We start from the raw sequence: 26,829 nt of genomic DNA on the forward strand, positions 1-26,829 counted from the left end.
TTGGGCAAGGTATGTAACCCAGAACTGCGTCAGTAAATATCCAGCTGTATAAATGGATAACATGTTAAAAAAAGTGTAGCCTATTTAGGTTGCTCTGGATAAGAGCATTTGCTAAATGACAATAATTTAATGTGACATAATGTAAAGTTGAATGCATTTTTTAAATTATCCAATTGACTGTGTACATAGCTACTAATAAGCTCCTCTTAAAAACTTCCAGTAAAAGGTTTAGGGAAAATATGTAAATGAATGTCACTGGCTTAACAACATACAGAGCCTAAAACTGTTTGAATAAGCAAATTATCCATCTTTAATATGAGCACACACTGTTGTCCTTTGGTGCCTGAGATAAAAGCAGCCTAATTAGTTTTTGATTGAAAGGCAAATCCCACACACCTGTCTGGGCCGGTAGATATCTGTTGTTGTTTTATGCAGTTAAGTGGCAAACTGGATCGGAAATTGTAGTGAAATTTCAGCAAGCTAATTTACTGTAGGTCCTATCACTTAATTTGTGATCCAGACTTTGAGGGCATGCCATTCTCTAATACTGATCTAATGTAATTGTCTGGTAGTTTGCCTTTCTGAAAATGACAAAAAGCATGTTTTTGCAAGCTTGTTAGCAAGTATTAAGTTAAATTTCACAAGGTATGCTAAATAACATGCGGAATTTGGATTGTTTGCATCTCTCTGCATTGATGCATTGTTTTTTCAGCCCACAGTTTGTTAACCCGTACTTAGTTACCCTGAAAGTACAGTGTGATCTCAAAGCATCCGCTTCCCCGATAAGACTAATATTTTAGCATCTCATTTAGAAAACGGCCTGTTTGTCAGGTGGAATTTCAGTGTTTATTGCAAGAGACACTCGAGATGCTGTGGGAGTTTTACCTCACAGCCATCTGGTCATATTCTTGGCCACTACTAAAGCACAGCTGTTCCATGCTGGGCCCAGAGGCTCTGTTATTGGTAGAGATGCTGTTGGGCACCCTGTGTCAATTTTAAATTTCCGTGTTTGACCTCCATCCTGGGCTGAGTGCACAGGAACAGGAACGGGCCCCTCCGTTCCACGCTACGAGAGAAAAAAAGACCTCAAAAGAGGAGGAATGTAGCTGAGTGTGTAGTGCTCTGAGCTCCGTGTTTGACTGCATGCGCAGCTTGCTTGGACGACGTGACGGCAGGGCTCGGATTGGCAGGGTTCCTGGCAGCGGGGGGGCGCTGACTCATTTCTCACAGATGCCGGGACGTCGGCAGGCGGTGCGCTCCGCTCGGGTGCCGTTCTGCGCCCCCCTCAGAGCCGGCTCTCCACATGCGACACCCTGAAACCCGGAGCCAGGAAGTGTACCAAAGGTACCGGGCTCCGGGCTGTGGCCGTTAACAGGATGATTGTGGAGATCGAGCAGCTCAGGATCTGATTAGATTAACTTTAAGATGTTTCATTTTCCTTCACTGAAGAGCTGTGTATGGAACATTGGTATTTGATCATCAGTAGACGTGGTGCAGTGTATATGGGTGATGTCATGTTGGTGATGTTGTGGTGATGTAAGGGCGGGAGAAACTGACACTGTCATGCGGTGGGTATCATAGCTACAGTATCTGACTGAGTGAGCACTTCAGCTTATAGTAATAATGCAAAATGCGCACTGGCGTGAGACTGTGCAGTAATTTGAGTCTGTATTTGATGGGACTGTCGGTGTGACAGTTTAATCGTTTAAACCTGAATAATTAATGAAGTAATATTTTTATCAACTGATGACCCTGAATGACTTTGACATACTGCATTTGCATGGAGTCGCGGTAGACAAGAACGCCCTTATTAAGCACCTTTATAGGATGTGCTGCTTTGTGACAACTTGTGTTGTAAAAAGCGGTATACAAATAAAATTGAAAATCGAACCTTTGTGACATCACCGAGTTCCGCACAGATTAATGTGATAGAAGCACAGATTACCCAAAGTAATCAAATAGAGGCAACCAATCGTGAAAAAATGCACATTGTGCTCATCTATGAAGGCCATTACGGTAGGCGATAGAAAGCGGTTTGAGCAGAACTAATGGCAGAGGCGGGCGCCGAGAGAGGGAATGGAGTACTGCGAATCGGCATCCCTCAGCAGGGAGCTCTCCATTCTCACCGCGGATGGAGAGAGCGGGAGGAGCCGACGCTGGCGGTAACACCGCTTTAATCTCCTCCCGTTGCCCATGGCAACGCCGGAGAGGAGCGTGTGCAGTCAGCGCTCGCGGTTCTTCGGCGGAGCGCCGGGCGGGCGTGAGGACAGAGCCTGCTCGAATGCTTGCGTCTCGGAGACGGAGCCCGTATCTGCCGAGGACTGCGTGTGTTAACATGATGACACACGCTGGCTTCCTCCTCAGTGGCACTTGTTCACGTTTCTGTCAGATTCAGTTTGTGCAGTGAAATCCCGCATTGGCCGTTTAGTGGGGTCTGGCTGCAAATGAGGTGTGTGGGCTTCCCAGGCTGAATTTATAGCTGCTGTGGTATGACAGCAGTGTGCTGTCCTATAGGGTGGTGTGTTACAGCTGTAACAGTGTGCTGTCCTATAGGGTGGTGTGTTACAGCTGTAACAGTGTGCTGTCCTATAGGGTGGTGTGTTACAGCTGCAGCAGCAGTGTACGGTCCTGTAGGACGGTGTGCTGTGATGTAAATTGCCTCCATGGTGGTGCAGGCTGTAAGACCTGCTCTCTCCCTGTGTGGCGTCAGCTCAGAGCTGCTCTCGTGCTGCGTGCCGTGCTGGCAGTGTGTGTGACGGGCCTCTCTCCTGCGTTACAGTCTACCCCTGCCCGCTGTTCAGCGTGCGCTTCAGGAAGCCGCTCTTCGGAGAGACCGGCCACACCATCATGAACCTCCTGGCGGTGAGAGCCCTTTCCCCCCTGTGTGCTACATGACCATCTTCTCTCTACTGTTGCCTGTCCCTCTAAATATCCTTTTAGACAGAGTGCAAAAGTAATTATTCCTATTATTTTATTGTTTGTTTATTTTTGCTGTGGGTTATCACAGTATTGTGTGATACCACCTTTGTTCTGCAGTAGCAGCTGAAAGCCAGTATTTTCTCTCAATCACATAGGTGAATAAGCCATGGGAAGTTTCTAAATGTTTTGGTTCTTACATTGTTTTATTCCCTGGGTTCTTCTTCAGGATTTCCGGAACTACCAGTACACGTTGCCCATGGTTACGGGGCTGGTGGTGGACATGGAGGTTCGGAAGACCAGCATCAAGATTCCCAGTAATCGCTATAATGAGGTAGGTGTGTCTCAGCCACAGAGCATGCTCAGTAAAGTTTTACTGGTTCAGGCTTCCGGTGTCAGGAATCCCATTTGCTCCTGATATTTGTGCCCCCAAAGCTCTATGTCTGCAGACAGGAGATCACTGTCCAGCACTCTGTGTGGGTTTAGATCAGCAAAAACTGCAATCTGTCACAGCAGAAAATGCCATATCTGTTTCCCTCTGTCTTTCACAAGGACAGGGGAGTTGGAGAAGCCCTGAAAGAAACTTTTGTTTCTGATAGTTAACTCTATTCATACAGTATAATAGATGGCAATCCTCCTAAAATTCTGGCTTGCACATTCTGGATTCCATATCGAGATGTCATACAATAATCAGCCAGTCTTTATTAAACAGAACCAGTTTTCCTGCTTCCTGTGGGTTACCAGGATTATTCCTTTATACCTGTTTATGTGTATACGTGTATATCCCAAAGACTGAGATGCTCCATTGGAAGTCTGTCTGAATGAGAGTTGATCGAGGAGTGACCAAGGTGGGATTTGTGGGGTGATCACGGTGATCATGTGTCTTCCTCAGCTGATGAAGGCCATGAACAAGTCCAATGAGCACGTGCTGGCGGTGGGGGCCTGCCTGAACGAGCGCGCCGACTCCCACCTGGTCTGTGTGCAGAACGACGACGGGAACTACCAGACGCAGGCCATCAGCATCCACAACCAGCCCCGCAAAGGTGGGCCGGAGAGGGCTGAGCCGGGGGGCTGAACCGGGGGCTGAGCCCGGGCCGGCTTGCCAGCGGGTTTACCGTGGGCTCCAGGGCCGGCCTGCCAGCGGGTTTACCGTGGGCTCCAGGGCCGGCCTGCCAGCGGGTTTACCGTGGGCTCCAGGGCCGGCCTGCCAGCGGGTTTACCGTGGGCTCCAGGGCCGGCCTGCCAGCGGGTTTACCGTGGGCTCCAGGGCCGGCCTGCCAGCGGGTTTACCATGGGCTCCAGGGCTGGGCTTTTCCAGCTCAGGTCTTTTGTATGCAGGTGTTCCCACGTACTGAAGTATTAATTCCCCATTGAGCTGTTTAGTTCATTGTCTGAATTAGCCATTTAGAAAAGGGTATGTGCTCTTAGGTCACATTATGTCAGATAAAATTTCGTCTGCCACGAAGAAGGTTTTTAACATTTATTAGTGAATTTCTGGTCAGTTACTGTATATAAGGTCTCAAAGGATTTAGTTCTTAATTTTCTGCAGTTTTGTGGGGCCGTGCCTTTGGAAAAAGGTTACATTTTGATTGACTGACTGACTGAATAATTGATAGAGAGATAGACTGAAGGAGCCACTGCAGTCCTAATTACTGAAACTTAACCTGGTCACTGAAATTTTACACCTGCATGTGAAAACGTTCAGGAGACCTCAGGTTTCAGGGACAACGCAAATGGTAATGCGTCACACACAGATCCTGTTAAAATCGGTTTAAAGGCAAAGTCGTTGAAGAACTGTTTTCAGTAGCCTAGAGTGCAGAAGAGGCCTGACACCAGCTTACAGAGACAGGTGGAGCCCCTAGGGCCAGTAGGTTGGAGCGCTGAGCTCTGGAATGGGGGGTTGTGGGTTTGAATCCTAGATAAAAATCTGCTTCTGTACCAAATCCGCTCCAGCAGAGGTTGAGCTCAGTGAAGCAGGTTTAAGTGATGTGATGAGTAAGGAATAACTTCGGCTTCTGCTAAGTGCATAAACTGTGCAGTATGTAATGCGTGTCAGTATGAATACTGCTGCTTTATTGTGAAGTGCGTCGCTCTCTTCTGTCTTGGTACAGTTACGGGTGCCTGCTTCTTTGTGTTCAGTGGGGCTCTGAAGGCCTCGTCAGGATACCTGGCCAAGTCTAGCATTGTGGAAGGTACGTTTACCTGGTAGATGTGTTTCATTCCTTTTGAATCAAAACTGTGTGTGTGTGTGTGTGTGTTGTGGTGTGTGTGGTCACTAATCCTTTCTCAGGTGGGATAATTGTGTGTGTTCAGTGTGTGGGGGAGGGTGACAGGGGATAGTGAGTTACTGTTCCTTCTCTTCCTTCGATGGAAGAATTCTGTCTGTGTGTATGTATCTGTGTCATGAATAATTGGTTTAATGGGGATGGTGAGCAACCCTTTCTTCGGATGGAATGATGGTGTGTGTTGAGTATGTGGGGCCGGGCTGGTGAGTGACTCTCCCTCATCCCCGGTCAGATGGAGTGATGGTGCAGATCACAGCAGAGACCATGGAGGCATTACGGCAGGCCCTGCGGGAGATGAAGGACTTCACCATCGCCTGTGGGAAGGCCAATCAGGAGGACAGCCAGGAGCATGTCCACATTCAGTGGCTGGAGGACGACCGCAACTTCAACAAGGGGTGAGTGAAAGCCCGGAGTGTCTGTGGCCATCCTCTGCCCAATCGGTGTCTGTCTGTGGCCATCCTCTGTCCAATCGGTGTCTGTCTGTGGCCATCCTCTGGCCAATCGGTGTCTGTCTGTGGCCATCCTCTGCCCAATCGGTGTCTGTCTGTGGCCATCCTCTGGCCAATCGGTGTCTGTCTGTGGCCATCCTCTGTCCAATCGGTGTCTGTCTGTGGCCATCTTCTGTCCAATCGGTGTCTGTCTGTGGCCATCCTCTGTCCAAGCAGTGTTCGTTTCCTCAGTGTGCAGCAGTCTGGTTTAAGGAGCAGAGGCTTCTGGGAAATGTATTCTCCAACCACCTGGTCCTCAGTCTGACCTGACTGTGACCCCAGGTCGTTCCGGCTATAGCACTGTAATCTTGCCATTTCTGTGTGGTACTTAAGGGGTATTAGCATTGCACTGTGGCGCTAATTGTTGAAACACACTGCCATGAATTGTCTGTATTTTCAGTGAAATTAGTTAATGTTTTACTGTGTGATGGATGAACACTTTGCTCAGGTGTGGTCTGACATTTTCTGTAGGAACAGTTGTTTATATTGCCTTACTAGAGACACTTATGTACATTTTCGTTGAGTGCCTCTGTAGAGGAGCATCTGCCGAATGACTAAACATAATGTCTGTATAAGTGCCTGAATGTAGAAAGTCTTATGTCTGTCACACAGGGTCATCAGCCCCATTGATGGCAAGTCCATGGAGTCCATCACCAGCATTAAGATCTTCCACGGCTCGGAGTACAAGGCCAATGGGAAGGTGATCCGCTGGACGGAGGTACCCGCTCTTCCCTAATGTGCCCTTTGTGAACACAGTAAAAGATTCCCTCCTACAGGATCTACAGTATTTTACCACCCATCGTTTTCACACCAGTATCAAGTCCTTCGCACCTGCCACCGCACATTAAGTAAACTGCACACTCTTCTGACGTGACCCCTCAGATAATGGATTAGTTATTGTACCCACTGTTTTTTGTTGGTGACCCTTGACCTCTGTCCGTCGCAGGTGTTCTTCCTCCAGAGTGACGACCAGCCCAACGGCCTGAGTGACCCGGCGGAACACAGCCGGCTGACGGAGAACGTGGCGCGGGCGTTCTGCGTGGCCCTCTGCCCGCACCTCAAGCTGCTGAAGGAGGACGGCATGGCCAAGCTGGGGCTGCGTGTCACTCTGGACTCCGACCAGGTGAGGGCGCTGTGCTCCATCCGTTTGCAGGCAAACGGTGTAGACGGCTGTGAGTTGGCAATTGTGTGGGGAGTTAGTCCACAGGGATTGCTGCAAGTCTTATTTCTGGAGCCTGAAATGTGGATACAGAATTACCTTTAGGCTAATTTCTAACCCCGTATCCTCATGCGCTTAATAAAATTGCTGCAGACACTGTCTGATTCTGCTCATGTCAATGGGAAGATGTCTGTCTGCTAATTAAAGGCAAAGACTTTTCTTCATAGTTCTCATGAGGAAAAAAAAACAGAATTTCCTGAAACCTTTGAACTAAGCTGGTTAACCAGAAACGGCAGTTGCTTCACATTGTAGATGAAGTCGGTGTTTTGTAAAGGCAGCGGTAGAATTGCCCAGATACTTTTTGTAGGTCCACAGAGTTGGGTGTAGTCTGCCTTGGCCTGCCCAGCCTCTGTGGGCCTGGAGACAGTGCAGGCGGTATAATTACATTACATTACATTACATCATTTAGCAGACGCTCTTACCCGGAGTGACTTCCAACTAAGTGCATTACTATGCTAAGAGTAGGTATTGAGAAGTATTACAGGAGGTCAGTAAGCTACTGAGTTAAGTGCTAAACTAGTGTAGAGTGCTTTTTTATATAAAATAGAGATAGATAGGATAGATAGAGAGGAAGGTAGACTACAGAATCAGCTTGAAAAGATGAGTTTTCAGCTTTCTCTTGTCCGGGGAGTAATAACCTGTGCTCTGTGTTGCAGGTGGGGTACCTGGCGGGCAGCAATGGGCAGCCCCTCCTCCCTCAGTACATGAAAGACCTGGACAGCTCGCTGGTGCCGGTCATCCATGGCGGGGCATGTCAGCTGAGTGAGGGGCCCGTGGTGATGGAGCTGGTCTTCTACATCCTGGAGAACCTCTCCTAAAGAAGGCCCCGCCCACTGGCCTGAACTCCTCCGCCCCCACCCCCCTCTCTCTGCCTCATCGCACCCCGCCCGCTCATTTGCACTTCCGAGAACCTAAAAGCTGTGCCGGGAAACGCATTTCTCCAGGACCTTCTATGCATCATGTCCGGTTTCCTCGCGGGTGCGGGGGGTTCGAGGCGTTGCCAGGTGACACCGGTCGCTCCTCAGAGATCGGGACCCTGCCCCCAGCCCCCCACCCGCTCGCCCGCCCGACATCTCCACAGGGCTTCCACATAGAGCAATGCTTGGTCTCCCTTCCCACAATTCCACCTCGCGGCCTGAGAGGCCCAGGCGGATCGCACCGTTAAAATTTGAGGACCGCTGTGTGCGGACCCCTCCCGTAGCACCTGTGTGTCGAAACAGCCTATAACAGGTGACCCCGTGCTCCGCTTGAAGGGACGGTCTCACTCACAGCAAGGACTTCTTTCAGTTCAGCAGCTGAGGGAAAAAAAAAAATCACTCCTGTAATTTCCTCTCTGGTGCTCAGTGCCTGGTACTCCCGGCGTCCAGTCTCACCTCTTAGCTTTATCAAACAATCATAAGACGCTTTATTTTTGTTGGAGTTATTCTGAGTCCTTTCCAGGTGATGCAGCTGCCCCAAAGCTTGTGCCGTACACAGCCTACAGATATAGCAGAGGATGGCGTTGTGGAAGGGCTGCATGACTGAGGTTACATTTCGGAGGTTCGTATAAGCATGCACACATGGAGTCATTGTTACAGATTTTGGTTACGTTTGAACTCGCTCCCACTGCAATGGCGACGACAGTTGGCAGGATCCCACAGTCCCTTTTCTCCAGCCGAAGTTCAGCAAAAAGGTGTTAGCCTTGGCTAACTCCCAGCTGTGAATGTGTGGATCAGACCCCTGGTGTGAAAAGTGGTGTTTTTTTTTTTTTTTTTTTTTTTTTTTTTTAAAGAGATTTGCATGGCTGTCGATGCAAAAGGACTTTCCTACCCCAGAGCCCTGTTTGCGGGGCCTTCCTCGGCCTCTCGGCTCATCCCGGCTCCTTCCCTACAGAAGAGTTTAGCCACACTCCGTGAACCAGGGGACTGGCTTTAGCACTTACTGTTCAAAGAAAGAAATGAACTTGAATGGAAAAAGAAGATTTTTAAAAAAAAAAAGAAACTCAATGCAGTATGATGGATCCCAAGCCACTAAGAGAAGGGGGGAAAGGGGACGGAGAAGATGACGTGAAGACATACGAGACTGATTTACACAGTGGTTTGACTCTGGGGATATACTCAGCACCGGGGCCTCCCTCCCAGGTGACACAGGGTAAACCCTCCGGGTTCTCCTCTCCCGGCCCCTGCTGTTATTCTCTCCACACCCCCTCCTCCCAGCTCTGGCGCTGGCTGTTAGCTGTAACGGTTTACTGATCATTTCTCTGGCCGTGAAATCCCCCAGCAGTCACGCATTGGGCAAACCTTCCGGAACCCGCGCCAGCATTCCGTCACCCCGCGGCGTTAGGCGCCATTTGGCAGCCGCCGTCACAGATCGGAGTAAATGGGTTATACGCTGGCGAAATGTCACACAGAAAGTCTGCCGACTTCGGTGGCACCCGTGGCAGTGGTCCAGCTCAAAGACCCCCCTTGGTAGATCAGTGGCACCACACACACACAGCACAGCTGTGTCCCACAAACCACACAGAGTTTTTACACTCCAGTGAAATCTTCAGGCAGTTGGCTGCTGCAGCCACTGACAGGGATGCAGGAATCGATGGAACTCAATGCCTTGCCATTTCAGTTATATTAGTGTCATTTATTGGTATGTTACTGGAGTTCGGGAAGCCTGTGGGCTAGTGGTTGTAACCTAGGGATGGGTGAGGGTTGTGGGGTGTTAAAGAGGGTTGAACTCCTTCAGGTGTAAGTACCAGTTTCCAGTAGCAACTCATTCGAGTACCAGTTAAGCCATCGCCATGCCGGTTAGCAGACACCCTGGTATAGGTGCAAGTCATGGCTGAAGGAAAGTATCAACATTAGGTATGAATCAGATTTCATGAATGTTAAAATGGTATCACAGTTAATATGCAAATGATGACTAGAGCGCGAACAGCAGAAAATAGGTCAACTTGGTGTCTACATCAAGACTTGAGAAGAATGTGAGCAAGACCACAAACTGGCAGACCGTGCTCTCCTGGAGTACTGCTGTTACCTAACGCTGTGACGGTCACATCAATGTGACTTTTGTGACCTAAAGAGGTCACCCCTCCGGGAAACTTTCATAATCTCTGAGGGACCTGGGGCGCGCTCAGTTGAGTGGCACCCGCCCCTTGCCTTGTTCACCCAGCGGTGTAGTGCAGCAGTGTTTGCGCACATTTGACCCAGCTGTCTATGACCTTTGCCCCCTTTTGCTTCCTCGGATTGGCGTATGTTATAGGAGAGTGATTGGACCAGTGCAGGGTCAGTTAACGGGATCCGGAGCTGCACGGTTCCAGAGACAGAAGGCAACGCTGTGTGGCGAAGCCCAACAACGAACATCCTGCTTTTTGTCAAATTTTCCCCCACCCCACTGCTTAAACCCAGAATAACTGAAGAGGATTTCCTTTGTACAAAGAAGTCATCTTGGAATTAGCTGGATACATCATGAATTGCAATTTCTCAAGCATTGGTCAAAAAGGGAGGAGAAAAAAAAAAAAGAACAAATGTATTTAAAAGCCAAAAAACTGTACATCCTTTTTCTTTAATGTACACCAATGTCAATAAGAGCAGTCTTCTTTATTGAAAACTGTAGTATCTGTATAATAAAAACTTATACAAAAGAGAAATGCATGCTTTACTTCAGGTGTCATTTTTGCCCATTCCAAAAAAAAAAAAATCATTGAATAGTATATTGACCTATACGATTGTTCTCTTAGTGGTAAGATGTCTCTGGCTGGTGGCTGTGGTGAGTAACAGTTTGACATAACTGCTTTGCCAGGACACATCCTTCAGCTTTTGAAGGACAAAAACATATATACACACACACACACACACACACACACACACACGCATCGAAACGTTTACCTTTTTATTGTAACGGGTATTTTAAATCCAAGCCAGTATACAGTATATTGACAGACAAAAGTGTCAAGGCCGTTGGAGGGGTTCAGCAGCATTGTTCCTGTGCAGTAAGAACGCGGAGCTGACGAGCAGGGAGCCAGGGTGCGGTCTGCGGTCAGACGGCCGTCTGCGTTCAGGCAGCGGTCTGCGTTCAGACGCTGTAAACACGGGGATCAGCTGGGGGGCTGGCCGTCCTCCGATGGCCCACAGCTGCGGCTGCTATCTGCTCTGCAGCAGCAACACATTTACAGTGGGGTGGACCTGTATATTACATAGGGGTGAGTACGGAGAACACAATGTGCTTCACCCAACTGAGGATTGAACCGCCTGACAATCCCTGCACACGATCGCCTCTGACCCTCGCAACCATAAGGCCAGCACTTTAACAAAAAAACAAAAAAAAAAAAATCAAAGGCTTTGATGTTGGTAACGTGCTAAATATGAACATGAAATAAACTTTTAAAGTACAACAAACCTTAAAATCAAGAGGCAATAAAACATTCCAATACTGGCAGTTAGGTTTAACTCACAGGCTGTTATGTACTGAAATATACAGAAATAAAACTTCCATTGGAAATGGCGTATTTATTGCTAACCAATAGCATTCCCTGTAATGCTGGGGTTTATGGTACTTAAAATTAAACAATTTTAACTAAATCATTTAGAATATTTGCAGTGTCTTTAAACAGTCACAAATCTATTTTTAAAAAGTGCCTTTAGATATTTCCAGCTCATTCAGGACCTGTTCCAATAATTTGGATTACAGTAAGGGTACGACAGATGTATTGATATTTAGTCCATATTGGTAGATGGACTGGTAGATGCCCTACCACAAAATAGCCACAAGGGGAGGGATATTACTTGCGATCATCTAGGCCTTTATCATGAATGCTAATAAAACTGAATACAGAAGAACTCCTACTTAAGAATTTTCCCTGATGCCACAATAATTTAGGTAGCCTATCAAACGCTTCAATATGAAATCTCAGCCAGGCTGTTCATCCTAGTCTCTCTGAAAGGTAACATCCCAGTAGAACATAGTTTTCATTACATAGTGGCTGTGTTTTGGCTACAGTGTACAAAATGGTTCCACTGACGGAAAATCAATTCCATGCAAATCATCAGTGGGTTGGTCTGGTTGAGGTGAAGCACCAGTGAACACAACAGTGAAATTTATGTAACATCAACAATATACAGATTAAACATGGACTTACAGGATACACTAACAAACATTCTATTACAAAATCTAGGAAATAGTGTAGAGAGAAATTGAACTTGCATAGCATTACGGCATTACTAACATAATTAATAGTCTACAGAGCTCTGAGTGTATTACCGGTTTGGCAGCTCAAGTCAGCTTTAATGCGCAGGCATTTTTTTTTAACATCGCCGCACTACAGCAACAGTGATAACTTTGGTATTAGTGCATAGGTGCGTATCACATTCACTTCAGCTCACTAAAACCCCTTGGTAGGATGTAATGGCTAACTTGAAATGGCTAGAAAGACGGGACCTTTGTATGAGGCCCCTAGAATCCTACATTGCCTCCTTTCAGACCTGATCCCAAACCTCAGCTCGAGACAAGTTCTGAAGCTCTTCCCAGGCATGGGAATGCCTCTTCCATCTGTGTCCCAGCGCTGCGAACAGGAACTCTTTTCTGTGTTTCTTTGTACAGGAAGTAGTAAGGAAACCCTGTGTGATGGCACACATTCTAGCAACAACTAGCAGCCCCACTCTCAGCATATGCCAACTAATCCTCTCAGTCTTCCTCCTCTGCATCCTCTCTACCTGGAAGTAAAAAAAAAAAGGGTCCATTTTCTTGGTGCTGCTTTACTTGGTGTGAGGATCGCCTTGCAAAAAGGAAGGAATGACACATACCGTGTAAGACGTTCTGTACTTAAGGCATCCTTTACAGAACAACCTGCAACACAGAAGGAGAGCAGTGTTAGGATGGCCGTGTCAGAGGAGAGGTGTCCCACCAACAGAGAGGAGAGAGGGAGCGTCAGTACATTGGAGGCCAGGCCTTTCGCCGCTTCTGGGACCAGACACTGCCCTCTGGTGGATGCAAGAACAAAGAGTGTACTGTGAAATACCGGAGATTCTTCCTTCCCAGAGCTGATGCTAGATCAGTTTCAGGTTTTGTCACATAATAGCCAGAGTTCTGGGAAAGGATTGGTAAGCTGATCCTGGATTGCTTATGTAGGGGAAGAATGTGGGTGTTTCTGTAAGGAGCAAGAAACCAGCTCATAACCAAAAAGTTGCCAGTTCAGTTCCCAGATGTGCTACTGCTGTTCTACCCTTGGGTACTAAACCAGAATTGCCTCAGTGAATACCCAGAATTATAACATTACATTTACACTACATGCATTTAGCAGACGCTCTTATCCAGAGCGACCTCCAGCACATTAGAACATGAGTGTATCCATTCAATTTAAACAAGCAACAATGTCAGACCAGATTCACAACACTCCCAGATCAGTAAGTGTAAGCATAACACTATTCAATCCCTACCACAAGTTAACTTGTGCATTCTGACAAAAGCCAAGTACACTACAGTGGATTATAAGGTATAGACTTTTAAATGGATGAAGTGAAACTGGTGTGATATGTGGCTCCTACCTGGGGTTGATCCAAGACCAAACACTGTTCTGAGGTGGAGTAGAAGACTTTTGTCAGAATAACACTTATGAAGTGTAGGGGGTGGGGCACTTACCTGAGGCTGATCCAGGACCAGCCAGCGCTCTGTGGTAGTCTGGAGGTCCTGTCCACTCAGTGGCTCTCGGAGACGCACCCTCACCTCCAGGCGCCCACCGGTGGCCTTCCGCCCGTCGATCACCTGGTCAAACAGATTCGGTCACTGCAGAGACACTGCCTTTTAAAGCCTGTCGGACTGTTAAAACCGTACAGTCAAGGAAGTACTGTAGCCAATGCTACAGAAGAAGATTTAGGTGGCAGAAGATGTGATCTTACACTCTGAAAGTTGAGAACAGTGTTACTACTAGATACTAGATAAATCTTTGTAAATATCCCAGCTGTTGAGCAGAAGAAAGCTGGGCAGATACAGCATTTGCTTACCTTAGAAATGTTGGGAAGAAGTTTGAAAAACCCCTAAACATGCTCTAAAGGCAAGCACAGGGATATTAACAGTTAACCCAGCATCTTTCCTGTCTCACCTCCACAATCTCCCGCACTTCACTCTCCGTATCCAGTTTCTCCAGCTTCAGGTGAGCTGTTCCCAGGGGCTTGTCACTCCGGAGGAACCCCCTGTCAAACACCAGGAGTGATGTCACTCATTGTAACGCCTTGAAAACTACCAAGGACCGTCCACAAGCTGGAAATGTGGCAGTCTGCGGTAACTTTACTTTTCAGACTGCTGTGGACTCACATGACAGCAGTTGTCATAATGTGTGAATGGGATTCAAGGGCCAGGTGTGAAACAATGGAGGCCCCAACAAGTGCTGTGGAATGGGCCATCAGTATGCGCTGCAGAGGGAACAGGAAACTGCTCATGTGGTTCCCCACACCACAAAGAGCTGAGTGTGTATGTGCATGTCTGTGTGCATGCATGCATGTGTATGTGTGTGTGTGTGAGTGTGCATGTCTGTGTGCATGCATGCATGTGTATGTGTGCGGACGAGAGTGTGTATGTGTGCGTGTGTTCATGCACGTATGAGTGAATGCATGTTTGCGAGCGTGTGTGCATGAGTAAAACATATGTACACGCGTATCTGTGTCTAAGATAAGAGATAAGATAAGGCTTTACTGATCCCACAGCGGGGAAATTCACTTGTCACAGCAGCATTAAGACAGTAAAGTAAAAAAAATACAGTGCAGAAATGAGCACTGAGTGCAACCTATATATGATCAGTGAAGTAGAAAATTGAGAGCTACACCACAGTATTGGTTTACTGAGTGATGGGGTTTATTGCCCAATGGTATGGTATGGTAATGGTGTCTGTGTGCATGCACGTGTGTGAAAATGGGTGAAGCGCAGACGTGCTTTGGTGACTCACCCTTTATGCAGCACCTCCAGTTTCAGGCCTTTGGACTGGATGACCCTCCGAAAGCCGCGGTGGTTACGGTTGATGGTCAGTGTAAAGCTCTGGTTGTACTCTGGTAGGAAACAGATCCAGGTCAGCTACTTCACCACAGTTTAAGAGAATATTTGACACACTGCAGCTCAATGCACACAACAGCCGGTTGACTGACAGACCTCAGCAAGATGCTGCTCGTGGGGACACCCAACACACATCAGCAGCACTGATACAAAACAGCTTACACAGCAGATACTGAACAGTGATTATGCAGACCATTATCACCCTAACACACTACAACAGTGCAGTCAGCTCCAACCTGGACAGCACCAAGCAACAGCAATACAACTTTACCTGGACAACAACATGGAAACAAAACAGTCACACTTTACCTGGACAGTTGGTGTTCTTGATGACATTAGTTTTATGCTTCTGCGGTTGCTCCTGGGAAATGGAAACAGAAATTAACGGCAAATCCATTCTAAAGCAGGTTTCAAATAACAGGACGTAAGAAGCAGTGTGGTGTAGAGGTAAGGAGGAGGGCTTGTAACTGAAAGGCTGCTGGTTCGATTCCCTGCTGGGGCACTACCGTTACACCCTTGGGCAAGGTACTTAACCCACAACTGCCCCAGTAAATATCCAGCTGTATAAATGGATAAAACTGTAACCGACTCTATAAGTCGCTCTCGATAAGAGCTGAATGACTGTGATGTAATTTACGAAATGTAACGAATGCCATGTTATGTAAAGACTCCCACCAAGAGATACTGAATGCTCACAGAATCCAAACGCATACTTTTGAGTAAATTTTTCACTACTTCCTTGAGAGAAACCGTAAAGGTCCTTCCATTTCTAATAAAATAAACGCCTGCAGGCTGTACACCATGCGTACCATGCTGGAAGGCACAGACTGCATAGTTTTTAGAGACGAATTCATGCATTGAGATCAACATATGCGATGAGCGCGCAGCGCCTTTGCTGCTATAGATGGTTCACTGTGTCCTTGATCTGCGTAGCTGATAAGGCTATGCCTCTGACTTCACACCGAGCTTCATTCGGCTCTACATTCATTGGTGATGAATCTTTGCTTTCCTTTCTCATCCTGCGGGATATGAGTGCCTTTCTAAAATACTGCACTGCTTTTGGAAATCCAAAATTACTTAACATTCATTTTTCACTCATTCATTTTACATTTGAAATTTCCACTTCTTAATGAAACACAAGCTTCACTAAACATCTGTTTCTGCTCCAGCTAACTGGTTAATCCTAGTGTAACAAATCCATGTACTAAGTATCACCCCCCCCCCAGCCACCAGACAGAAAAGGGAAAGGTTTAGCATATAAATGGTAGTGCTTTCAAATGCGTGACGCATTTTCACTGATCTGTCTTCATTTGTCTGTCACTTGGTTTATATTGAGGCATCATGTATCCCCTGAATACACATTACTAAGTTTACTAAGTTTTACAAAGTTAACGGCCAACAATTTGACCATTTACTATGATTCTGCAACCTTTGGGCTGTTCTGTTCTCATATAAGTAGATTCAACAAGGATCAAATGCGTATCTGGCACTCACCGAGCTGGGGTAAGGGAATTCAAACCTGACAAAGGCATCCAGGTCATTTGTGGCTATACCTGTGGAACGAGAGTAACAGAGGCTGTCAGCATCTGCTCTGATTGCCCAACGGCAGTAGGACTGCTTGCTGTCAGATATCGTTTGCTTAACAAATCCCTGTGACTTTCTGAGGGACGATAAGAGCAGGGTTATCTGTTAGTGATACCGTTGTGAGGATACGGAAAAAAAACCGCTCACCGTGTGGGGCAGGGAGGTTCATCCCTTTCACTATAACCACCACCATCTCTGTGCTGCTGAGCTCTGGGAAGATCCTACCGGGGGGGGGGGGGGGGGCAGGCAAGGAGGGAAGAAGGGAGGAGGGGGGAGAAGGAGTGAAAGAGAGGGAAGGAGGGAGAGGGAGATAGAAAGAGAGTGAAACAGAGGGGGTAAAGAAAAAAAAAGAAAGGGAGATGGGGGAGAAGGAGGGATGAAAAGGGTGGTGAGAGAGGGAATGGGAGAAAAGGAAAGAGAGGGAGTGGGAGAGGGAGAGGGAGGAGAGGACAGAGAGGTGTCAAGTTAATCGCTTTACTGACGTTAAGCATAAAGTTGTAAATTGAGAGTACTGCTGCTACGAATTTATCCTCTCACTGGAGTACATCAGCAATCTTTCACATGGGAGCAGTCAGATTAGACCAGAAAGACACAGAAACAGAAAAGACACAGTGCAAGAGTACTTCCTGAATTGTTTTTATCATTTATGATAAAATGCTGCTTTTTCCCCCCAAACTTTTACACTGACTGGATCCATTAAGCTGCTGTGTTTACACCAGAATAAACAAAATCACCGAATCTAAACCGCACACTGTGAGCGAGAGTCAGGGGACACACCAGCTCAGAATAGCCTCTGGCAGACTGTAAAAGCGGCCAATGATCCGCCAGCCCTGAGGCCCACCTGACGGTGCTATAGGTCCTCTCCTCGAAGCGGTGCTTGGGGGGGTCCAGCCCCTGCGCCTGTGCCAGCTTCAGGATCTCCAGGTTCTTCTTGCAGCTCTCCGCCATCTTCTCGAACCTGGGGGAGGGGAAAAAAAAAAAAAAAGAGAGGGATGACAACGAAAGCTCGCTCCCTCCTTGGCCGTGCTGTTTTTGCCTCAGGGCTCTGGCAGACGAGTAGGCAGTGCAGGCATGACGCTGCTGCCCCGAAGAGCCTGCCTGGGGCCCGTGGAACTCTCACCCAACCTGAATAATTCAGCAACAGCAAAGCAGCCGGGTTTTACTAGGATGCAAATGTAACTGTGCCAATACCCGGGAGCGCGCAATATGCTGCAGAGCACGCCGTTCAAGATAAAGTTCCAAAACAACTGTTTTTACTGCTGGGTATTCCCTGTTCTTGCAGGGGAGATTGCATTACATTACTGTCATTTAGCAGACGCTCTTATCCAGAGCGAGTTACGTAGGTTACAGTTTTATCCATTTATAGAGCTAGATGTTAACTGAGGCAATTGTGGGTTAAGTACCTTGCCAAAAGGTAAAGCAGAAGTGCCCCAGTAGGGAGTCGAACCAGCAGCTTTGCGGTTACGAGCCTTGCTCCTTACCACTACGCTACACTGCCCGCCCCTGTGAGGCGTACTTAAACTGTATGATTGGGGTCTTTCTGCACTTTAGGCCATGCTGTTTCATTGCCAGATGAAAACCTGACTTTTGTCAGTAAAGCCCTGGCAAAGATCACGGCATGCCACCTCTTCTCCCAGGCCACCTTTCACCCCTGTTGAGTCCATCCCACCATCTCGGCCCCGTCCAATGAGAGCCCTCCCTCTGCACCCATGCACCAAGGGAAGGCGGGGCTTATGCTTACTTAGTGGTCTCTTTGATGTTTCCAAGGTGTGTGAACTGCTTGGAGTACGTCATGCATTTCTGAGAAGGAAAAGAGAAGCAGCAATCCACTCACAGTCAGATGGAAAGGTTCTTAGGTTAACAACGCAGTAGTTTTTACTGCAGTACAGGAAAGCATTTCTAAATAAATTAGTATTTGATCATGTACTTCTGTGTTTGGTTTCATGAGAGATGCTTCAACAGAAAAATTTTGTACATACACCTACACAAGGATGACATTTTTCAACCCATTCCAGGGGGCATTAAGTTTCTGCTTCCTGCTACTGTCATCCGTGGCTATTTTGTTGTTTAAATCTTTAAATCTGCTTTGTTGATCTGCTGTCAAGCATTATGATGTGCACAGCATGCCAGTGTGATTTCTGTCTCGCTGTTCTCATATAATGCCGATTTAGACAGCTCTTTAATGGCCTTAAACAGTGCCACTCAGGTGGCTGGCTACTTCTGCCTCACCTCGTACTGTTCCTTCAGCAGCTTGGCCAGCTGGGAGTAAACCTCCTCGGCCTTCTCAGACATCTGAATGTCTTTGTGGTGCACAAGGATAAAGTCGTCGTCTTCGTCCCCGGGAGGAGACGGCACCTGGAGGGAAACAGTCAACCTCGAGAGTGATGGAGTCCGTTTGTTACATTCACCTCCCTTTGGTCTCGGCGTGTTACAGGGTCAGCCAAAGGTGGCGCCTACCTTGGAGATGTCGACCGGCTTCCCGCCCTTGGCGGCCTCGATCATGGGCTCGAAGCCCTTGGCGGTGCGCAGGAACTGCTTGGCCTGCTCCATGTCGTTCCTCTGTTTGGCCTGCAGGGCCGCCTTCATGTACTGCTTCCTGCGGCCCTCCAGGAAGTCCACCTGCTGCTGGGCTGTGAGGAACCAGGAAAAGGGAAATTATCCACCATTACACAGTGCTGTGCTCAGAAGCTGTCCTCTGAGCTGCCCGCCGAGGGCCAGATTCACACACACTGCTAACGCTCCGATCGAGCCTGTCACACTGAAGTAGGAGCTTTCCAACAGCCCCCCTGCTGTTCCCCTTAGGGGAGTGGCAAGACTGACCTGTGGGAGAGAGGCCCTCCTTTTTGGCATGCCTCTCCGGAGAGGGCGAGGGGGTCGGCTTGTGATCCTGTACTGTGGGCGGCACAGCCAGGGTGGGTTTCTTGGGCTTTGGTGCAACTGGCGGTTTTCTCTGTGGGGGCTGTGCCGAGAGTGACCGAGTTAAAGGTGGTAGATACGAAAGCATTTACAACGAGAAAGACTACGAAAGGAGAGACTTCCCACCTCTTCAGCCTCCTCCTCTTCCTCATCTCCTGCCTCCTGCACCTCGTCGGAGGCCAGCTTGTTGGCAGCCTCCAACACTGCGGCGAAGCCCTGCTCTGCTCCTGCCCCTGCGTGACCAGGGATTGGAGGGAACCCTGCAGGGAGAGCCAATCAGCACTGATGCTCACCTGGAGACTACCAATCAGCAAGCACACTCACACAAAAATGGGCAAAACAAAGGTCTGTATAAATCATTGATTCTTTGGCCTAAAGTATTACTCTTTAGCAAAAACCATTCCCTTTAAGTGGACTAACAAGGATTATAAATGAGTACCTTTGAGGCAGAAAATGATACAACAAGAATGTGAAACGCTCTGTGCGGTACCGGTTCTCACCTGGCGGGACAGGTAGCTCCTCATAGTTGACAGCTCGACCTGCTTTGTGTGCACGGATGGCGCTCTGATATTGCTGTGGAGACGGAGGTCAGAGGATGAGCCTACAATAACCCCCTCCCCCAACAACCCTGCGTTTGGCCTATGAATGTCTGAGCAGGCCTTACCTTGGCTATGCGGTCATGCATGCGGGCCTTGCGGTCGTCCCCGCTGGCTTTGGCCTGGGCGCAGGCTTCCTGGTACTTGGCCAGCCTTTGCTCCAGGGCCTCCAGGACGTCCTTGGGCTGAGGGGGGGCGGCTGAGGGGGAGAGAGAGCGGGAGAGATGGAGTGAGAGAGAGTGGAAGAGAGAGTGGGAGAGATGGCGTGAGAAAGAGTGGGAGAGAGAGTGGGAGAGATGGCGTGAGAAAGAGTGGGAGAGATGGCGTGAGAGAGAGGGAGAGGAAGAGAGCAGGAGAAATGAACAGAAAGGGGGGGAGCGGGGGGGAGGGCATGAGAAATGGACAGAGAGAGAGTGGGAGAGAGAGGAAGAGAGAGCAGAAGAAAAGGGCAGAGAGCGGGTGAGATAGAGGGACAGAGTGTGGGATAGACGAGGGACAGAGAGAAGGAAAGACAGAGGAAGAGAGAGCGTGAGAGGCAGAGGGAGAGAAAGTGGGAGAGACAGAAGGTATGATTCTTCAAGCTACAGCCATATCCACACGGGCAGCCTTGCCCCTGTGCAGTGCTGCCATTCTCCCACTGTAAGAGCAGAGGTGCAGAAGAGAGGGTCACCTGGTACGACGGAGGCAGGAGGTGTGGATTCCGCGGGCTGTCTGGGCGGGGCCTCCTTCGCTGGGCTGGGAGAGGGCATGGTCCCCTGGACCTTCACTGCTGGGAAAAAGTTGGGAGAGATAAGGGCACGCATTCTTAAATGATAGAATAGAACCTTATCAGTCATTTCGTGAACTTGTCCTGCTTACACAGTATAACATTACACAATGCAACTCTGAAAAACAGCGCAACAAGCTCGGTGGAGAAGTAACTACATTGTCCAGAGTCTCTTTTCTCAAGAAACCCTCATTACCAGCGACACAGACAGTAATCAAGCTAGGAACATTATACCAGGCATATACCATAAGATGGCTGTAGTTTAGACAACTGATCCTAGCCAGGATGTCTTGACACGCTTCGAAAGCAAAAGTCAACATTAGCTGAAGGTGTGCCACGTTGACCACTGTGAGTTGAGTGCTTGTGCAGGTATTTTAACTGCAGTGGTGACAAGCTTGCTAACCAGTGTTAGTTTAGCTGATAATACTCCTGGAATGTTACTTCACCTTGCTGTCCCACAAACTTTGAGCGGCTCTTGACATTTTGTCAACGGCTAAATACACCTAAGGGGCAAAAAAAGCTTTAAATGACTACTCTGAAGCATGCTATAAACAGGTTTCCTGAAACACTAAAACTAATTATGAGTGGCAAGTGGTTCTGGAGAAAAAAAAACCCTGTCTACCTGCAGAATACAATGTCTGTATCATGGACTGACCCAATTTCTGATCCGTACCTCCGGGAGGTGGGGGCATGTTGCTCAGGTCAATGGGCTGTCCGTTCTCCAGCGCTTCGATAACTGCATCAAATTTCTGGACCAAAACACAGTACAACAGGGCTCTTGTTTACCTCCTACATGCTTAGCATACTTCAGATAATTCTGCCGATATTTGGAGTTGAGCCACGGGAAAAGCTGCAAACAATGGCCCTAACTTCGATTCGGTGTGTAGTTTAGCTATGCGTGACATCCAAAACCAAGCCCCCGATCCCATCCGCCACCAACGTTTATTGAGAATATGTGACCGACATTCAGCAGTGATTATCAATTTTTCGTCTTCTAATGAAGCTAATTCACAGTGGTATCTCAGGTTCTTCAGACAAGCTTTTACAAGAAACATTACTGCTTCATAGCCACAATGAACAGTAACTGCACAATGATGCCGTAGTTTGACATCTTGATAGGTGGATGCAACACCTTAATTATCCACATAGCTCACAGCTGGAACTCAGCTGGGGCTAATGAGGCCAAGTATGTTTATTCATAAGCAGGAGGAAGCAGAGATCCTTGCTTGTGTCAGGTTAGACTATGTTAAATAGGCAAAACCAGTAAAGTGAGCAGTGAAGCCACATGTGGAATGAAAGAGAAACGGAATTCCTTTCAGCTGTTTGTGGATATGAAAGTATAAAGGCAACAAGATCTATGTGCTTCACTGGAAGGATCAGGGAACCCAAATGCTGACATGATTGCACTGTCTCACACAAAGGTTGGTAAAAAATTTTACCATTTTGTTGCCTTGGTACTTGGTACTGAGTGTCATGTGAAAGCTGCTTAGATCTGAATTTGAGACTGAAATTACATTACATACGTTTAGCAGATGCTCTTATCAAGAGTAACTTCCAGCACAAAAGCAGAGAAGCGTATCCATTGAAGTTGAATGAGCAACAGAAAGATCCAGTGGTGAGCAAATTAGAAAGTGGCAGAAACTACTGTCTGTGATTAGTTTTGGAGAAACTGAATCATAAGCCTAATTCAATCACCAGTGATTAATTTGTGATGTACTACAACAACCATCTCCATCAAACAGACACTAATCTCCATTATCTCTATAAAGATCAGTGATCAGTGGGGTCAATAAATCACTCTTACTTTCCTGGAGTGCTCCCCAAATCACCTGCAGTGCAATAAAGCTCCACTGAAAACATTTGCTTTACCTTGCTGGTCTTCAGGAAGAGCTTGGCCCCCTCTAGGTCTCCTTCCTGCTTTGCTTTCATGGCCGCCAGCTTGTACTCCTTCTGCCGGCCTACCAGCATGGCTTTGGTAGCCTTTTGCTCGCTGACTGTGGATTCAGCGAGACAAAATAAATAAATGACAACACACTCTCACATTCATGCACAGGAATACAAAGGAAGGCTTACACAAGATGTCAATGGGTTCGATTCCCCGCTGGGGCACTGCTGTTGTACCCCTGGACAAGGTACTTAATCCACAATCACCTCAGTAAATATCCAGCTGTATAAATGAATAATATGTTAAAAAAAAATAACCTAAGTCACTCTGGATAAGAGCATCTGCTAAATACCAATAATGTAATGTAATGTAATGAAGGAATTTTTCTCAATCCATACCACATTTAAGCTTAGTGAATATCTACTGTCAATGACAATACATCACAATATTTTATCACAACGGTGTCATATTTATAGGCTTTCAACTTTCAACATCACCACAACTGAGGAATTAGACCTAAATTAGGGCTATGGAGGGTCTGTAAAATATTCCCTTGATCTGCCATGACCCACCCCCAGGGTGTCCTGGGTGAGAGGGTCTGGGTGAGACCCACATCCAAACTTGCCTGCTTGGGGTTCTGCAACCTTCTCTTCACTGGTCTCCTCTAGTGAGGCAAGGCTGCTCACGTCAGGCGTAGCTAAGGTGGAGGAGACCTCCTCGCTGCTAGGCCCGGTCTCTGGGGAGGCGGCCTGTACCTGCCCGGGAGTCTCCCCCGGCTCCTCTGTAGGTACCGACTGGGGCTCAGGCTCAGGTGCGGGTCCGGGTGCAGCCGAAGGGGCACTGGGGGCCCCGCACGCCACCGGCGGAGGGATCTCCCCCTCGTCAATCTTCCGCCCTTTCTTCACCGAGCCGAGCATCGTCTCAAGCGTCTGCGTGGAAAAAGGGGACATGCCAGGTGAGTGCACTTTTCCCAAGCCCCGTGGTGCTCGCTCTTCCTGTCAGTCACCATGGCTTCTCTCCTTATAGTTCCACCCACCTTCAGGCCTCTCTCATATCTCCTCGCTTTGGACGACTCCCCTGACGCTTTGGCGTTTGCGATCGCGGCCTTGTACATGCCTATCCTTTCCTCCAGCGTGTGCTGCAGACTGCCAGGGGTGGAGCTGACTTTCACTTCCTGTGTGGAGGACAAATAGGGACACAGTGGGATAAGGAGCAGGTTCATGCCAAGAGCATAAACCCCCTCGCTGCAGTCTCTCATGACGACGCGCTATGTATACAAGATTTACTCCAGGCAAACTGCATGCCTGATGCAGAACATTTCAACTGCTTTGGTCTCCCTGATGTCACAGATGTGCTTCCTCAAGGACTTCCTAATGGACTGTGTGCTGTGTGCTGTACAGTGCCACAAAATAGCCGTACCCAGATTTATACCAAGTTAAAAACAGAAAACGACATGTGGGTAGCGCTTCAAAAAAACAAAAAAGCCGAACAAGGAGCTCATTCATCTAGGACTGCCAGCCTGGTAGAGCACGCAGCTCAGAAAGAAAATTGTAGTTGTATTTTCCATCCCCAAAGTCCACCCTCTCTGACTTTCCATGCTGTAGGGCCTCATTTCGCACCCTGGCCGACACTATTAGTGCTATGACCCAGCTAACCTTTACTGGGTCTCTAAATCTTACAGTACTTTGAGAGAATACTTCCATAATGTAAGTGGAAAGACCTGGGTCCACCTTATGAGTAAGCAGGGAGTCACAGTTCATACCTTCTGTGGTGATTCGGGTGTTTCTGCTGGGGACACCTCCGAGGAGATGGGGCAGGAGGGCGATTCTATCCCCTCATCCTCAGCTTCTTCCTCACCCACCACTTCCTGTAGCTCAGCCTGGTAAAAAAAACAAAAAAAAAAACCAAAAATGTGTGCATGCTGCAACATGTTTCAGTAACGTACTGACTTGACTATAAAGCACACTGATGAAGATAAAAACACTCACCAATAAGTCTTCGTCATTTTCAAGATCTTCATCCTCCTCCTCATTATAGTCCTCCTTCATGCATTCTGCTGCCATTTTCTCTATATCTTCCATTGGTAGAGGGGCTGCAAGGTGTATTCATTTACGCTTTATGCTATCCTTATAAGACTGAATCTAAATTCTTTCAAAGTAGAACCTTACACACACTGTAAGCCATTTATACAACTAGGGTATCACTGTAAGATGAGGCATGGCAACACAATCTAACAACAGCCTCACTGAATCTCCTGAGATTCAGGCATGCCAGTGCTGAAGCACACTACCGTAAAGACTATGATATATCACTGCATAGGGACACCAACACTCAAACTTCAGTTTACCTCTTAGTCCTTACAGATATCGGCTCAGGAATAAGCAGAGGGGCAATTGCGCTGATGGATAGGCATAATATAATTTTCTTGTGGATAAACAGCTCTTGTCCACTCACTCTTTCCTTTCGGTTTTGACCTGCCACCTGCAGACGTTTTAGTTCCCACAATAGCAGCAAACTCTGCCTCCAGGTCCGGGTCGTCAAAATTCCCCTCCATGTCCATCATCTCCTCGGGGTTGAAGTCCATGAACAGCCCCATCTGCACGCGCGGTTTCCAGGGGAACAACACACAGTCACAACACACTGTCATCCACTGCGGCAACCTTTCACTCATGTTGCTTTATGAAGTGAAGATGCACTGAATGTGATCGACTACATTTTTAACCAGTGAAGGTTCACTGAGAGCTCGTTCAACGGGAAAATAACATCCTCAGCAAGTGACTCGCCTGTGCTCTGAGTCTGAGTGCCTTTTTAATCCAAGGGTGCTGCAGATAATCATAAAATCAATTTACATAGTTATCAGTACTTAGTTCCGAGCGTTTTGAATAACGACTTCCGTATATTGCTAGGTAGCAGTCTGGCTAACACCCACCTGTTTTGCCGCTGCGGCCCCTTGGCCTTTGGGCATGGGTGCCCTCTTGTTTTTTCTGCCCAACATGTCGCTCAATAGCAGACTGGCTCAACAGCCAGATAAAAAGGCCTGTGCCAAAATGATCTGGAGGAAAAGGCAAAAGCAAGAGACAATTAGCTCACTGGTTGGCTAATACCGGTGCTACCATTTACTTACAAATGCAGGAAACAGCGCGAAAAGATGGTGTGAAGCGGATCTGTCCGCTATTACGTTGACCTATCCAGCAAGCCACTTAGCTATAATTACGCTGATCAATGATGTCAGATCGCCAGCAAATTCCCTTCGGATTGCGTTTGCTAGCTAATGTTATTTAACGTAAACGCCGTTCTGTGTTACGCTAACATTAGCGACCTGATAAGCAATCTCAATTTAAGTAGCTAACGTTCATCACTTAATACACATTCAAATTAACGTTCGTTGGTTAACTATATAGGTACTCTTGACAGACAGAAATGTAAGCTGGTACCTAGCTAGATAATAAAGGATTTACAGCTGAATAAACTCATGGTTGGCTACCTGCTTCACATCATTTAGCTAACGTTCTCTATTTAGCAGGCAGTAGCCATCTTGAGTTAGCGAACATACATGTTTACCTTGATGGCAACAACACGGAAATAACAATAAGCAAACTGCTATGGAAAACGTATTGGTTATTTTAGCTATTAAGGTAACTATCCCCGGTGGCCAGCTCGCTGGCCTTGCCATCTAGCTATGATCAATAACAAATCCTAAAAATCCATTTGGTTTGCTGGCTAGGTAGGGTAGCTAGCTTACAGAAACATATTTACAGATAGCAGATAGAGTGCAGATGAACATTTGTTACAGTGTCCGGTAACAGCTACAGATATAACCCACCAGGCCAGCTAGTTGTATTTCCTTGTCGGGGCAATGCAAATCCTGCGCGGTGTCCAAGGCAATGTGAACACAGCCCTACTCGAAAACATGTGATTCGCAAATGACATTAACGGTGTGACTCGCGAGAAACTTGACGGACAACTCGGACCTCATCATGTGACTAACAAAGACGCCGAAAGTGTGTGTGTGACGTCATGCAAAAAAAAAATCTTAAACAACACGCGCTAAGCACAGAACTCTGCCATGTCCTGGGTACGAATTTGTGTGTTTTTTTTCTTTAATGCACTATACATTATACACGCATCAGTAATTTACTCAGAGTTTTGTTTATCATTTCCTAA

General features: G+C 47.5%; 2 protein-coding genes across 9 annotated transcripts in view; one reads left to right on the forward strand and one right to left on the reverse strand.

Annotated features, from left to right (window-relative positions):
- The window catches only part of zfyve9a (zinc finger, FYVE domain containing 9a), a 31,106-nt gene extending 22,433 nt beyond the window's left edge, over positions 1 to 8,673 (forward strand). For all 5 annotated transcript variants that reach the window (XM_036554339.1, XM_036554342.1, XM_036554341.1 and 2 more), the window contains 8 exons: positions 2,780 to 2,862; positions 3,146 to 3,250; positions 3,809 to 3,959; positions 5,028 to 5,108; positions 5,434 to 5,596; positions 6,302 to 6,407; positions 6,636 to 6,812; positions 7,565 to 8,673. In XM_036554339.1, coding sequence (XP_036410232.1) covers positions 2,780 to 2,862; positions 3,146 to 3,250; positions 3,809 to 3,959; positions 5,028 to 5,108; positions 5,434 to 5,596; positions 6,302 to 6,407; positions 6,636 to 6,812; positions 7,565 to 7,726 — 1,028 coding nt within the window. In that variant the 3' untranslated portion in view covers positions 7,727 to 8,673. The remainder of the gene's footprint in view (positions 1 to 2,779; positions 2,863 to 3,145; positions 3,251 to 3,808; positions 3,960 to 5,027; positions 5,109 to 5,433; positions 5,597 to 6,301; positions 6,408 to 6,635; positions 6,813 to 7,564) is intronic.
- A 2,129-nt stretch (positions 8,674 to 10,802) lies between these two features.
- cc2d1b (coiled-coil and C2 domain containing 1B) lies at positions 10,803 to 26,617 on the reverse strand. Of its 4 annotated transcripts, none has more exons than XM_036554503.1 (26): positions 26,489 to 26,617; positions 25,595 to 25,717; positions 25,120 to 25,261; positions 24,654 to 24,757; positions 24,428 to 24,544; positions 23,702 to 23,839; positions 23,291 to 23,594; positions 22,650 to 22,774; positions 21,454 to 21,529; positions 20,685 to 20,780; positions 20,083 to 20,213; positions 19,919 to 19,991; positions 19,545 to 19,678; positions 19,323 to 19,461; positions 18,960 to 19,132; positions 18,732 to 18,857; positions 18,244 to 18,302; positions 17,344 to 17,460; positions 16,650 to 16,723; positions 16,413 to 16,471; positions 15,228 to 15,279; positions 14,815 to 14,914; positions 13,975 to 14,065; positions 13,515 to 13,637; positions 12,680 to 12,722; positions 10,803 to 12,589 (listed from the first exon to the last, which is right to left on the reverse strand). In XM_036554503.1, exons 2-25 carry the CDS (start codon positions 25,658 to 25,660, stop codon positions 12,711 to 12,713), a joined length of 2,631 nt encoding a protein of 876 aa, XP_036410396.1. In that variant the 5' UTR covers positions 25,661 to 25,717; positions 26,489 to 26,617; the 3' UTR covers positions 10,803 to 12,589; positions 12,680 to 12,710. The 4 variants fall into 4 exon arrangements, with proteins under 4 accessions (XP_036410396.1, XP_036410395.1, XP_036410394.1 ...); XM_036554502.1 differs by having other exon boundaries at positions 20,685 to 20,783; XM_036554501.1 differs by having other exon boundaries at positions 21,436 to 21,529.
- Between the last annotated feature and the right edge of the window lie 212 nt (positions 26,618 to 26,829).

This window comes from Megalops cyprinoides, chromosome 20 (assembly GCF_013368585.1).
Source record: "Megalops cyprinoides isolate fMegCyp1 chromosome 20, fMegCyp1.pri, whole genome shotgun sequence".
In the NCBI taxonomy this organism is placed as follows: Eukaryota; Metazoa; Chordata; class Actinopteri; order Elopiformes; family Megalopidae; genus Megalops; species Megalops cyprinoides.